This window comes from Emydura macquarii, unplaced genomic scaffold, assembly GCF_026122565.2.
Source record: "Emydura macquarii macquarii isolate MOO-44397 ecotype Brisbane River unplaced genomic scaffold, CSIRO-AGI_Emac_v2 contig_312, whole genome shotgun sequence".
NCBI classification, from domain to species: Eukaryota; Metazoa; Chordata; order Testudines; family Chelidae; genus Emydura; species Emydura macquarii.
Window position 1 is genome coordinate 1,358,226 of NW_027130449.1, and position 14,914 is coordinate 1,373,139.

At 44.1% G+C, this 14,914-nt stretch overlaps 1 protein-coding gene across 7 annotated transcripts in view; it reads left to right on the forward strand.

Moving 5' to 3' along the window:
• The first annotated feature begins 880 nt into the window (after window positions 1-880).
• MSANTD2 (Myb/SANT DNA binding domain containing 2) overlaps window positions 881-14,914 on the forward strand; it is a 28,439-nt gene continuing 14,405 nt past the window's right edge. For 3 of the 7 annotated variants that reach the window (XM_067563203.1, XM_067563229.1, XM_067563239.1), the window contains exons 1-3: window positions 881-1,387; window positions 13,760-13,804; window positions 14,366-14,624. In XM_067563203.1, the coding sequence (XP_067419304.1) occupies window positions 881-1,387; window positions 13,760-13,804; window positions 14,366-14,624 (811 nt within the window). Of the gene's footprint in view, window positions 1,388-12,535; window positions 12,611-13,759; window positions 13,805-14,365; window positions 14,625-14,914 lie in introns of those variants that run through there. The other 4 variants (XR_010922630.1, XM_067563211.1, XM_067563252.1 and 1 more) reach the window with 4 other exon arrangements.

Sequence of the window (14,914 nt, forward strand, 5' to 3'; positions counted from 1 at the left end):
CATCTAGTTAAATGGCTTGGAAAACTCATGTGTTGGCTATATTTTAAGAAAACAGGTTATAACTCAGCACAGTTATTAATGGATTTTTGTTGTGGATCAGCCGGGGCCCAGTCCAGCTCCAGTGGATGTGAATGGGACTCTTTTGACTGTTGATTTCCTTGAGGGAATAGGATCAAGTGCTGTATGTCTGTTGCCTCCTTGGTCGTCCTGCGAAGATCCTCGTCTGGGCTCATCCTGCTGGCCATTTGCCCTGCCTGCCCCAGTGGCTTCCTTCAACAGGTCAGGTCAGGTCAGGTCAGGCTTCTCGTCCTTAGCTGCAAGACCCTTCACAGCTCTGCCCCGCTCTGTTTGTCGGCGCCTGTATTTTAGAAGGTCCCACACGCTCCGGCGCTACAACCCCCTTTTGTGCACGTCTTCCTCCAGGCGTCGCCAGCCGGGTTCGCACTTTGGTCTCTGCACCGGCCCGGCCCGTGAAGGGCTGGACCCTGAATTAATTGCGAGTGGCCGGAGGAGGCGCCTGCTGGCCAGCGGTGCGGGGCTGGGCGGAGGGCTGTGTACCTGGCAGGGCTGCACCCCCAGGGGTGGGGTGAGAGGGCGCAGCCAGACACACAGACAGGTGCTTGCCAGACACGCAGACACGTGTTTGCCCAGCTGTCCCCACGCAGGGTCTCACCCAGCGCCCCGCCCCTCCCCAGGCCACGCCCCCTACCCTGTCCTCGCGCGCCCTCCGCGCCGCGCCCGCGCGACCCCACAACCATCCCCTCCCGGGCACGTGCTTCCCGCGCGCGCGGCTCCCCCGGCTCCCGCCCGCCTCCCCTCTCCCGGAAGCCCCTCCCCCCGGCGCGCGTCATATCCGCCCGCTCGGCTCCGCAGCTCCAATATGGCGGCGCCCTGTGGCTCCTCGCAGCTCCCGGCCGCCGAGTCGCCGCTGAAGATCCCCAAGATGGAGGTCCTGTCGCCGGGCTCGCCGGGGGCGCTCAGCGACGGCAACCCCAGCCTCTCCGACCCCTCCACGCCCAGCGGCGCCTCCCCGCTGGGGCCGGGCGGGCCGGGCTCCGCCGCCGCGGGGGCCGGGGCGGGGGGCGGCGGCGGCGCCGGGGGCCGCGGCGGGGCCTCGCCCTCCGTCTCCTTCCCCCCCGGGGGCGCCGCCGCGGCCGCCGCCGCCGCCGCCTGCCGGGGCATGTCGTGGACGCCGGCCGAGACCAACGCGCTGATCGCGGTGTGGGGCAACGAGCGGCTGGTGGAGGCGCGGTACCAGCAGCTGGAGGGCGCCGGCACCGTCTTCGGCAGCAAGGCCCCCGGGCCCGCCATGTACGAGCGCGTCTCCCGGGCCCTGGCCGAGCTGGGCTACGAGCGGACCCCGTCCCAGTGCCGCGAGCGCATCAAGGTACCCGCCGGGCTGCGGGGCCCGTCCTGTCCCGCGGGCGGGGTGGCGAGGCCTGGCCCGGTCCCATCCTGTCCTGTGCCGCCGGCTGGGGCCGGGGCCGGGCTCGGTGGGGCGGGGACCCTCGCCCTCTTCCGGGGCTCGCCGGCAGCACAGCCGAGCCTGGCCCGCGATGCGTCCCGGCCTGACCCCGTGGACAGCTCCCGGGGACAGCGGCGCGGCTCTGTCGGGGGGCACAGTGGGTCCGGGCCGTGCAGCGAGCTGCCGCGCCGCTTGGATCCCCCGGCCGGGCGGTTCGGGCACCCCGGGCCCGTCCACTCTGCACTGGGGTGGGCGGTGTCGTGCCAGGGAGCCCGCTGCCCGGAGCTGGGCTGGGAGCTGGCCTGTGCATTGACACCAGCTCGGTCGCTGTGCGATCCTTATTGGAGCATCGGATGATCTGTTAATTTCGCTGGGCGGGGAGGCTGTGTTCTCCAGCCAGGCTTGTCTCCTCTTCTCTGGGACTCCGGGGTGGATGGAGCCCAGTGGAATGGGCAGAGACAGGTAGTGATGAGCAGCTACTCACCTTAATCTCATGGGATGTGAACTCTCATGCAGTCTAGTTTTCTTGCCAGATTTTTAGCCATATCATAAATACGGTGAAAACAGCAGTATTTCTACTAGAGCCAGTTGGAACCAGGTGGTGTGGGGGGCACACGCTTCTTTGAGATTTTTAGTCTGTGGTAGGAGCACTTACAGATTCAGTCTGGTTCTTATTAGCTGAATGAGCTTGCTTCTCCTTTGTTCCAGGTTAGAATGTGCCCTACAGAGCAGTAAGAAACTGAACAGCTTTCACTTTGTCTTGCTGGTGTGTATAAAAAGTAGTAAAACACCTCTCTAACAGGTTTTCAGGTATGGCAGATGTGCTCATCAGAATTAGACCAATAGCTTTTCTTTTGCTTATATAGGATGTCATGCTGAGAAGGAGGTGGAGCTTTTCACGAAACCCAGATTTACCATTTGGGTAGTGTAGTTTTTCCTTATCAGAGGTTTTAACCTTTTTAAGGTTAACCATTCCACACTTTCTGTTTGTTGTCATTGGGTGTTTTGTTTGTTTTTAAAAGAGAGAGCAGGAAAACCACTGTTTGAAATGTTAATTTTTTAACCTGTTAAGATACGTTGTAACAGTTGCTGGTCAGCAGAGGACAGGCACTGATGGTCTAGGATGAATGTCTAAGGTCCTTTTTTATATAAAAGTGAATGAAGTTTACAGAAGTGAATTAAAATGGTCTGTTTCAAATTCCCAAGTGTTAATGTTTTTCCTCTTTGTATTCTATGATATTGACAAGTAAGTCATTGAAGATGCTGATCCGTAAATGGTAACATCCTGGCATTGCCTCTTGCTCACATCTTACGGCTTGGCAGTCAATGAAGTTTTCTGGGTTCCCAAGATAGTATTTCTAAGTAAACCAAATTCTAGTGCTCTGAGTAAATACCTCAGGTGTTTTGGCTTTGCAACATTCCAAAGTAAGTTTTTGAGAGTCTGGGTTACAAGACACCTCAGCTGTGATTCTTCTGTGCTGAATACTTTAGCACTGTCTCTAGAAGCAGTGGGCTTCCTGCTTTACCCTGGACTCTGAAGACAGACTTGTCACTGAAAAGTTGCCTTTTGCAGGGTGCACCAGGAGGCAGACATCTTAGAACACGGCTCTATAGCGATATTGGGCTTTGAGCCTGGTGAGATATGGCCCTGGCATAAATTCTTAAATGGCTAAGATATTTCTGTAGTCACTTAATTGTGGGTTAGGCAGGAGTGTTTGAGAATACCGTACTACTGTGGGTTTTGGGTGAGGTTTCTGTGATTCTTAAATGTAAGAGATTCACTCTCCTTAGGTTTCCTTACATTAATAGGAATCTAATCTTCATCTTTGGAGAGAAAGTACTGTGTGTTCTGTCCTACTCTACATGTGGACTTGATTACTTGTCTTACTTTCCAAAGGATTGTCTCTTTCCTGCTTCTTGACATATCTCTGTGCAGACCTCTGCACTGCTGGTCAGCTCAGATATTTGCATTTACACTTAGAATGCATCAAAATACTTGTTCTTGAAGCAGATGCTGGTTTTATGCTTCTACTTGGTCTTCTGGTGCACTGTAAAGCTTCTTTGAGTCCCATGCTCTTGGGCATCTACCAAGGATTTGCAGTGTGACTCAGCTGGACTTCCATGAAACTTGTGCATTTCCAGTTTTGCTACAGGATCTAGTGCATTGTGGAAAAACTACTTAAAGCTAGACTTCACTAGGGCTGCATTGTTCATCCAATTTTCTTTCATGACGGTCTTGGGTGTTGTCTAGACTTTACAGCAGTGATACTGTAGCATTTTGTGTTAAATGTAGACACTTACAGAGATGAGAGAACCTTCACATGGATGTAGTAGGTAATCCAGCTCCCTGAGAGGCAGTAGCTAGTTGGACCTAACACTGTCTACACTTGTCATTAGATTGGCTTAAATACATCTCTTAGGGATGTGGATTTTATCTCAGGGGTGTGGATAATTATGTCAATGTATTTTTCTTCAGTGTAGACCAGGCCTTGGTTGCTATGGGATGGTGAAAGGAACCACTGCAGGAGACTGTTGGATTAATTCAACTGTACTTGTTACGCACTCTGGAGTAACTTTAATGTTTCCCAGGAACGTTATGTAGTAGGTTCAATGGTGAAAGGCTTCATATTTAGTGGTGTTGGGAGCTCTTGGGTTTGGGTGAGCCTTTTGGTTTGAACATGTCACAAGAGGATGATTGCCAGAAAAAAAGTCTGTATACCAGAGTGAAAATCTGAATGACTTTTACATTCATTCATGGTGACTGCCTCTACAGAAATAAGCTTAGAACAGATTCTTCCTCGCCCCTTCCCATTATTAGTGTGAAAGTTTTGAACAGAACTTTGCCAATTCAGAGCGCTGTGAACTGTCAGCCCTAGTTTGGTTAATGTAGAGAGCTGGATGATGTGCGGCTCGGATAAATGAGGTTCTACTGTATATGTTTTTATTTTTTCACAAAATGTAAAAACTAAAGATTCTCTGTAAACACAAATCCCGCTTTTTTTTTTTTTTTTTTTTTTTTTTTTTTTTGAGGCAAACTGATTTCTATGATCCCTGATGATCACAATAGTGCCTTCTGGCTTTAAAATGCCAACTCCTGTAGCACTTCAGTGAGAGTTGGATGCTTGGTTCTTTGGAAATAACAGCCTAAATCGCTATCAACTATAGCTTTATTTAATTGTTTATCTCCACATTAACGAGAGTTCTGTGGCATCTTAAAGACTAGAGCATCTGATGAAGTGGATTTCTGCCAACAAAAGCTTATGCCCCAATAACTGTTAGCCTTTTAGGTGCCACAGAACTCTTGTTTTGCTGAAAGCAGACTAACACAGCTACCCTCTGGAGCTTATCTCCACGTTGATTTTTTTATAAGCTATTTTAACTGGTATCCCTTGACATGCATTAAACAAAGAAACCAAAATTAATGGTATTACAAGTATAGGGTATAAACAAGGGAAGTGGCATCCAAAATATTTTGTCATGATTTACGTTTAGTGTTTTTAAACAGTAACTTTATTTTGGTTTTCCTCAAAAGACTGAAGTTCCCTGGAATCTGTACAATTTTGATTCACCTCCCCCACTAAACCCTTCTAAAGAACAGTGTTTTCCACTTTTCAGTTGTACCAAATACATACATCCTGTTTGAATTAGAATAGAATGCAGAGCATGATCCCAATTCAAATCGCCTGTCTTTTAACATCTGCATATACTTTTCTCCACATATGCAGAGCTGGCCTGCAATCTAGAAATGAGACTGCTTTTAAATTTGGCCATTCTAAAGATTCTGGTTCAGATTTAGAGATTAATACACAACAGTTCTAACCATTATTACTATCTTATGTCTTCCAAAGGAGACACGTTGAATATGACCCAATTGATTTAGAAAGGTCTCTGGACCAATCGGCTTGGTAACCATGATGCACAGAAAATTTAGATCTTCTTAAATTCCATGTCAATGAGATCCCAAATGATTTTGTTTGACCATGTATTTTCCCTATCCTACAAATTTAAAATGATATTCTTCATTTTATAATTTCTTAGACATTGATACTTTCTACTGATTATTCTGTGGGTTTTCAAATTGCCTGTGGTCTCATAGTTCTTGTTAACAGAAGAATTGTTTGCTAAAATACATGCAGTCGTTGCGCTGTGCTATTGTTACTCTTCACCTGTGTGCGAGCTGAACAAAAATTATTCAGTAGATAAGCCAGACAAAGTGGTTACATGGCCGTAGGCTAGCTGCTCCTATGCAGTAACGTGAAGAGCGAGTTTCTACTGCTTGCTTTTCTTTTTCTTTTTCTTTTTTTTTTTTTTTTTTTTTTGATTCAGCATTTCAAAAAAACAGCTGTAGTCTGGAGAAAGTACCACAAAACATCCCAATCCTGCATGAAGTGCAAATTCATTTTTTAAGATTATATACCTTCCATTCACTTAAAATTCTTTGTTACTGCTTTAGAGAGTGAAGCATAGAGATTAACTACATACAAACTGAGCCTATAGTGCTTTGCATTGTCAGCCTGATATATATACACTAATATGAAGATCAAAAGCTGACGTGTTAATAAAAATGGTGTTCCTTAGGATTAGTTATAAGTGAATTACAATACTTGAGTTATGTGGTCTCATCCCAGTCCTAACATTTAAACGCATCACTGAAAACAATACTTATAAATGCATTGTGACACTGGGCGAAGTGTGACTGATCAAAGAATTTACAATCTTCTCTGGCCAAAACAGCAGAACTGTTTAAAGGTTCTATTGCTAGACTTTTCTTGAAGGAAAAAGAGTACTGTTGAATAGTATACCACGATCATTTAAAAAAATACTTTGCAGTAATCTTATTCATTTTATAAGCCTTTAAACAATTTCTCCTCCAATAACATTTACACTCTTCAACAGAGGAGAAATTGTTTACCTTGTGCATTTGACAGCACTAAGTTTATAAGTCTGACACACAGGCAGAATTTTCATGTTAATTCATTTCAGTTTATCTGCACCTCCTATAGCTACAACTATCACATGGCATCTTTCAGATTAGTGTGACTTTCCAGGTGGATAGTACCCTTAACATTGTATTGATGCTAGTAGTTTGAACTTGACTCCGTTTTTTAATAAATAATCAGACTATTTCTCTTCCATTGTTGTAGCCCTGTTGGTCCCAGGATATTAGAGTGATAAGGTAGGTGAGGAAACACCTTTTATTGGACCAACTTCTGTGGGTGAGAGAGACAAGCTTTTGAGCTTACACAGAGCTGCTCTTCAGGTCTGAGGAAAGCTTGAAAGGTCATGTCTCACCAACACAAGTTGGACCAATAAAAGATGTTACCTCACCCACCTTATCATGCTATTTATCTTCAGCTAGAGTGTGAATCCATTTAAAATATTAACACTATATCCACTGTTGTGACTGAGCCCTATACGGCCAACCTAGTGTTGAGATTGATATCCTGCTGATCTGAAGGGAAAGAACTTATAACCTAATCATCACTTGTCCAATATCTTGAGTTGTATTAGGGAGTAACTACCTCCACTGTTCTGTCCATATGACTCTCATTATCTTAGTATTACCTGTGTATAGCAATCTCAAATTCCAAACTCTTCGGTAGATTCCTGCTTGTTTTTTGGATATTCTCAGCAGACATTTTATTTTTAATTTGCAAGAGTAACTTTTAAACAGTTTTCATATGATTAAATGTGTCAATTTCCAGGCATGTGGTTTAAATCACAGAAAGGGAAAAAAAAAACCCCAGAAGATTCTAATTTAAGTCCTTCCATTATGGAGAGACACAAGTAAAAGGGAAATGACAATCTGTGTTTGAATATTGACCATTCATGTTCCGTCACTGTAAGTTGTGTATTAAAAGAGGTGACCTGCAAAGGTTTACTTTTTTAAAATGAGGCTTTGCCCTTTTATGCTGCTTTATGAAGTTTAAGATCTGTGGCTTTTAAGCTTTCTCTAATGTAAAGAAATAATGTCAGTCAAGGTAGTCTGGTCTTCCCTGGCTTTTATGGATTACAAGACCATTATAATCATCTAGTCTGAATTCCTGTAACACAGGCCATTGAATTTCATCCAGAAATTCCTGCACTGAGCACAATAGCTTCAGGTTAAGCTAGACTCTAGAGCATATCTCTTGAGCATTCAATTTTATATATTTCAAATGATGATCTGGCACATCTACTATTAAGCTGTTCTAGTGGCTAATTACTCACTTTTAAAACAGAAACAAGTTGCGCTTTTTGAAGTTTCCTCCCCAGCTTCAACTTTCAGTTGCTGGCTTTTACCACTTCTGTCTGAATAGATTTAAATGCCTCAAGTCTCTGTGTGAGGCATGTTTTCCAGGCCTTGATTGTTCTTGTCGCTCTCCTCTGAATACTCCCCAATTTCTAAACTTTCTTGGTGGGAGGACCTCCTGAATTTCTGCATATGTGAGAGTAGCTCTTCGTGGTGGCACCTGTAAGGTGGGTAAAAATTATAACAGACAAATAGAGCAATGATAGGGGTGTGTTTTTGAACTTTCTTATGGAGATCTTTTTAAACTACATTGCAGGAGCAACTCTTTGAGATTGCAGTGGACTGTTGCTGATTGTTAGTGTGTCCTCTTCTAGAAGATCAAACTATGAGTAGCTTCTGTTTTTTCAGAACTCTTAACACTAGAGTCTGCAAAGTATAAACTTTCTCTAGGTTACTGAGCCTTGTCTGTTTACTCAAATATACAATGGAGGCGTCTCTGTTCCTCTTATAAATTGACTACAAGAGTATTGACATATACAATGTAATCTGCATTAGTCACTTCCAAGTGGATTGTGTGGTCTGTCCCAGATAGCAGATAGCAAGTCACATTAATAATCCTGTAAGTGTTGGTCTGTTGGCACTTAATCCACTTTTTAAATTGTGTGTCCTTAAATGATGAAGGCAGACTAGAATTTGGGCCTCCTGTCCTTGAGGATATTGTTCCCAACAACTGTTTTTTGTTGGTAGGCAAGAGTCTGAATGGCTAAGATGCAAGAGTTGCTACTGGAAGATTGAATGTTACTATCGAGTCTTCTACATTCTGTTAAGTGTTTCAGAATTTACTGGATGCACCTGAAACTAACGAAACCCACACATTCGAAGATTAAGGTTCCTAAAGCAAAATTAATTGTGGTACAGTGGAGACTAATCTCTTTCTAGTGATGCCTAAGGTCAAAGTGTCAGTGCTGATCTTAGGTCTGTCAGCAGCTCTTGATGATGATTAAATAACCTTATACTGATTTAAGGCCTTCTTCCTGAGATCTCATTGGTTAATGCTGCTCAGCTCTACTTCCATGGGTCCATCACATCTGCTTTCTTTGGCTTCCTGTGAAGCTACTAGTGAGACCCAATGGGATCCACAGTGTCGCCAATACATTAATACTGTCACCTCTCCATCATTCCTGCTCTCAGATGTTGTGCCATTCAGCAAGACAAGGTGGCTCTACCCACCATCCAAACTTTATCCCATAAGTAAAGAGTTTCACTGTTCTCCGAAAATAATTTCATTCTTGAAGCCAAACTTTTTTTAAAAAAATACTGCTTGCACAAGGAGAGCTATTGGAAGCCATCTGAACAGAACAAAAATTCCTAAACACCTATATTTTTCATCCAGTATGCAGATTTTTAAGGGCCTGAAGGGACCATTATGATCATCTAGTCTGACCACCTGCTTAACAAGCCATGGAAATTCACCCAGAAATTCTTGCATCAAGCCCATCTGTTTGAACTAGAATGTATTTATGGTCTTTTTGTTTTCAGTTTTCATTTTGTTCAAAACATCCTGGTAATTGTAGTGTCTTATTACAAAAATATTCTTCTCCTGTATCTTTTGTTCAGTTTTAAAAAAAACCCAAACCTTTGTGTTCTGAAATGTATTTAGATAGCTTTGCATTTTGAACCCATTTTAGCATGAAAAGTAGTTCACTAACTTCATTTGCCTTGAATACTGATAGCATGGATAATTATCTACATCAGTGGTACTGTGTATGTGCTGGGCGTTGCATTCAAAACAGTACGTACGCCAGTGCTCAGGTTGTTCTGGTACTTCTGAATTGGCTTCCCCAGAGCATGGACTGGCTCCTTGCTCCAGTTACCTACCATCTCTCCTTCCAGAGCAGGCAGCCAGGTCCACGGAGTCCTGGCACGTCCAAAATATGGGTGACAATCAGTAAATATCAATAAACTGAAAACAAAGGGCCTATCTTTGATCAAGATATGGAGCATCTTACAGCAAAGATCTATAAGACCATTATCTAGTCCTACATAGATTCTTAGTAAGCACTACAAAAGACTACCTTTCTACTGAATTTTTTTCCTTCAATTTGAAAAGATTGTTTGCTGTTTGATAAATAAACAAACAAAAAACAAGGGGCTGAGGATCATTGACTTGCAAAAAATGTTAGCAGCTCATCAACCCATTGCCTTTTCAGTCTTCTCCATGGAACTGATTACTTTTACTTAGCTACATTGGTGATCATAACTAAATCACGGGAGTCAGGTATACAGCTTCAGAAAACATGTCTGCGGTGCAAACCGATTGGCACTGATGTCCTTGTCCCCACCAATGCTGACAACCTGGCAAACTGGCTGTAGCTGCTGAGTAGGCCTCGGTTCCGGGATTAGGGGGCAAACCACCTCAGGTACCTGTACACTACCGCAACAGACAGGGTGTCCTGGTTCCAGTGGGGCTGAGCATGTAGTGCAAGTTTCTCTGGATTTTTTTGGTATCACATTTTCTGTGCATGGTTTTTTGTTTTTTTTTTCTTCTGAAGAGACTTAAGGTGATATACAGTTTACTCCTGGGGCAAATTCTGTGCCACTGCGCATGTGCAGAATTCATGTCCCCTGCAAGAAAATGCATTCTGCCGGGAGGCACTGCAGTTACCCTTTCCGCTCACCAGGGGCTGCTGTGGTACCAGAAAAGAGGGCAGCCAGCTCTAGGCTGGAGCAGCTAGCTGGAGAGCGGGAAGGGGGCAGTGGCTGTCTTCTCACGGCGCCTTGTCTGTGGGGCCAGGTGATGAGACACGGGATGGACAGAGCAGGACACACAGGGCGCTGGGAGGGTCACATAGACTGGGGTTCAGAAGGGCTGGGAGGTACAGGAGCTAGTGGGGGTGACAGCATTGAGCCAGGGGCTGAATGGGAGTGGGGATGCAGGGCCACATGGGAACAGGGCCGGATATGCCTGACTGAATCAAAGAGGCTAGGAGTCAACCAGGGTGTGCATGGGTGAGGCTCCCTAACCAGCCCTCTTCTCCCCCCCCAAAAACAAAACCTATTCCATATGCACCCAACAGCTCTCCAGGGTTCGCTCCCAGGCTCCTTCCCAGCAATTACTTCCCTCCCCCTCAGCTTCTCCGTCACCACTGACTCACCCAAGCCTTTGCACTACTTCTAAGGAGTGTGGGAAATAAGTTTCTATACTGCAGTTTAATTGAATTATTACTCAAAGTTCTGTATTAATATGCCTGGTAAGGAATCTATTTGTCAAAAAACATTTCTGAATCTTGCTTGTTTGTCTGTATTGTGACAGACGTACTTGCTGACAGATATTTTGAAATAAATTACCAAAATAATTGAAACTGGCATGATTGAATCGTGTTATTTTGACAAATAAAATATGCAGAATTTAAAAAAAAAAATGTTGGTGCAGAATTCCCCCGGGAGTAAAAGGTGGTGGCAGGACGTTGTATGGAAATGCAGGGATGCAAAACCATGCTCTGAAGTGTCCCTAGCCTCTGTTGCCAGAAGCTGGGAATGGGCGATGGAGTGGATCACTTTGTTGATTACCTGTTCTGTTCATTCCCTCTGAAGTACCTGGCGCTGTCGGAAGATGGGATATTGGGCTAGATGGGCCATTGGTCTTACCCATTACGGCCATTCTTATGTTCTTTATATTCCAGCAGTTCTTAGCAATGGGGTGGTGGCAGGAGATGCTCTTTTCTTTCAGAAGCTAGTGGAATTGTAGAAAGCTTTAATTGTATCATACCTCTACAAACAGAGGTGGATATGAAAGATATATGCAAGCAAGGTCCTGGGTCCTCTTGGCAGTAATCTCAGCACACACTTTCCATTCTACCAAAGTATCTCAGGATATTTTCTGACCAGGACACTGCATCCTTCATCTTTTGCATTGGCCTCTGGCGAATAGGTGCTCGGTGAACTTTTTGCCATGGTCTTAGCAAAATAACATAGTGATGAGGTCTGAACGAAATAAGTGGCTGCTGATAAGATTGCCTCTGCTGAAGTCTTAAATGGATAATTTGGTGACATCAGTGCAAGAGAGAACTCATTTTTTGAAATGTAAAATTGAATCTCAAGCATTTCAGCCAATGTTTGCAGATGTTGAGGCCTCCCAAAGGACCTAATCAGAGGATATTGAGGCTTCTAGGTTAACTGTGCTGGAGACAACATTGTGTTTAGCTTGAATATTAATAAAGCAGTTAGAATCTCTTAGGCCTTAAAATTGAGACAGCTGTAATATTGTTGCTCAGTTGGATAAGTAAGTATTGCAGGCTTGTAAGAATATAAAATTTTCAGGAAAAATATTTTAAAATCGGAGTGCACTGATTTCTAAAAACGTGTAGGAATGATATGCAATGGTGTAGTTGTCAGTTGCAGGATCTTAGAGAGAGAAGGTGGGTGAGGTAACGTCTTTTATTGGTCCAACTTCTGTTGAGAGAGACAAGTGTTTAAGCTTACACACACAGCTCTTCTTCAGGTCACAAATGATGTAGTTAGCCTGTGAAACTAATAAATGAGATGAAAAATGTAGCCTGAGTATAGAGAGAGACAAAGAATCTTAAAGTGTAGTTATGCTCTGAAAAGTGACTGCTTAAAACTGGTACCTTCTTCGTGTACCTGGGTCTTACCTGCTTGTTCTAATTACTGACCTGTTTAGTGTTTACTTCTTTAGTCCTGAAGCGCCACCCTAGCTCTTGAAGAGGGATTCAGTTCTCTAATGGATCATCAACAGATTTTTTTAAGCATCAAATGCAGGGCCTGTTTCTACCCTCAATTACCTATCCAATCCCATTGAACACTGTGTTGTTGGACAGATGGAAGGTGATGATCAGGACTCGAAAACTTTACCCAACACCTACTAGACGGAGGACTCTGCCTACTAACCAGAGGTAGATATGAAAGACACAGGTGGAGGGGGGACAGTAGCCCTAGGAACAATACCCCATTGAAAGGCCTAGTACCTCTGTCAGCTATGCTTGTATTTCAACTAGAATATTATCCTATGACCTTGCTTGGGGTGTATTTCTTGTAGCTGCTCTGTTTTCTAAGAGTCCTTTACACTTGAAGCCACCTTTATCCAGTTGTGGAAGAAAAGGGGTTTCTCTTCTTCTCCCTCTGGGGTCTCCTGGCCATTGCGTCTTGGGTGGGATGAAATCTCTGCTACTCTGCACTGCCCCAGCTTCCATTTTTGACTCTCCACCAGTGAATAACTTTGTGCCTGCTGCTGGTGATGTTTATAGCTTTCCCAAGCAGCAGCATGAAACTGACATGTTCTTTGATAGCTGAACTCCTGCCTTCAGGGTTCTGAATGTCAGCCCTGGTCATAGGTGTCAGTTTCCCACTGCTGCTGTTAGGGCAAGCTATGAGCAGCCCTGGAGGCACTGGAGCTGTCTTGAGACTCAGGAAGAGACATCAGTTTACGCTCTTGGCTTGGAAGCTTGTTTTTGCAAAGCTGCTAAAAACTTGGTGGCTGTGGAAGGTGACATAGTAGGGCCTGTCCTGTCCTTTCAAGCCCTAATGGTGGCTTTTGTGAGAAAGATCCCAGCTTGATTTTCTTTTTTTCAAGGTTGAGCTTGAAGTGCTGGCAGTTACAAGAAAAATGTTTTGTAAATTGAATACATCTGATAGGGAATCATTTGAGAGAGTTAAATATGGAATCCTACAATTTTTAGTCACTTTTCAAAGTAGAACCACACTTCAAATTAAAAACATATTAAGGGACATGAATAAAGACTTTCTAACCAGCTCCTCCTTGACTTGAAAAATTAGGAAGCAGATGCAGAAGAGTGTTAGATTTCATATTATATCATAATGCATAACACTTGCTACCAGTCCAGACACTAGAATAAGAAATCAAATAGATATAAGAGAACTTAGTTAGGCTTGGCAATCTGATTTTATTGGAGACTTCAAAATCTGGACTGGACTCTGTTGTAATGGATCATTAAGTGTGGCCATCTTAGTATTGTTTCTTTCTTGATTGATGTTTGAGTCTGGGAATTTGGAGCATTATTGATTTGACCTCTTTTAAATTTCAGCAGCTTCCCAAGAGACAGAGTGAGTTAGTAAGGAATGCAAAATATGTAAGTAATACATTTTACTAGCTAAATAGTTTAGGTAAACATTCTGTACCTTGTATCTTCGTACCAGAATAAGGAAGGTTGGACTGTCTTTGCTTTTGGGGGCTCTTCTTTCTAGCTCTCCCCCTCCTCCACCTTCTCCAAACTGTGGGCACAACATCTGTACACTCTCTCCTTCCTGTAGAAGGTGTGCATTCTACGGGCTCATTGGTATATTTGATGGGATTTGTGTTTCTTTCCCTGTAATATGGAGCAGGCTTGGGGAATTTGAGGGGCAGAGGAGCATAAAATACATCACTTTGAAACTGGTGAACCTGTAGATGCTATGCAGCTTTGTTCTTTGTAATAGATATTCACGCTAAAGCACCGTGTGTCAGGAACATCAAAATTGCGATGCTTCCTGTCTTACCAAGGTTAATTTGGTGATTGGATTATAGTACTTGAGCACGACACAGACTGAGCAGTATAAATGAAAATAAACAGAATACTAGACAATCTGCACGTGAGTGTGTGCTGTTCTGAAAAGCTAGCAACAACGGAGTAACAAAAGGTTTTGTGTCTTAGACCCTTCGCAGGTGTTACAGTCGAGTGAAAGAACATGGTGTTGGGAAAAGGAAAAGCAGCTACACATTTGAACAGTTGGAACAGGTGTTTGGCCAGGGAGGATGGGACTCTCAGCCCTGCCAGCCTGTACTCATTAATAGTAGCGGCTTGTACCAGGAGCTGGAATCAGATGGCAGCACTATGGAGGAATATTCACAGGAGGATTGGGGGAACCACAGTCAGGATCTTCACTGCTACCAGGGAGGAGACCAGGAATTGGGTAAGAAAATGACTCTTGATCCTTCCGTATGTTTTGGTATTCCTGTATCTACTGCTGTATCTACTTCTGTGCATGTCGTCGTCTTGCAGGCTTAAAACTTGTCACAAGTCAGAACAGTTATTGGGAAGTAGGGGAAACTAATTCCTATAACTTGTACAATTGTTCAAGTGTAAGGTGCCTAATTTGTACGGCTCCCTAAAGCTGTCCAGCGCCTTCTCTGTGTCACTGTAAGTTGTGGACTGAACTGCTCAACTGCTAGTTGTTGTTGCTAGTGAATTCTAACAAGTAAA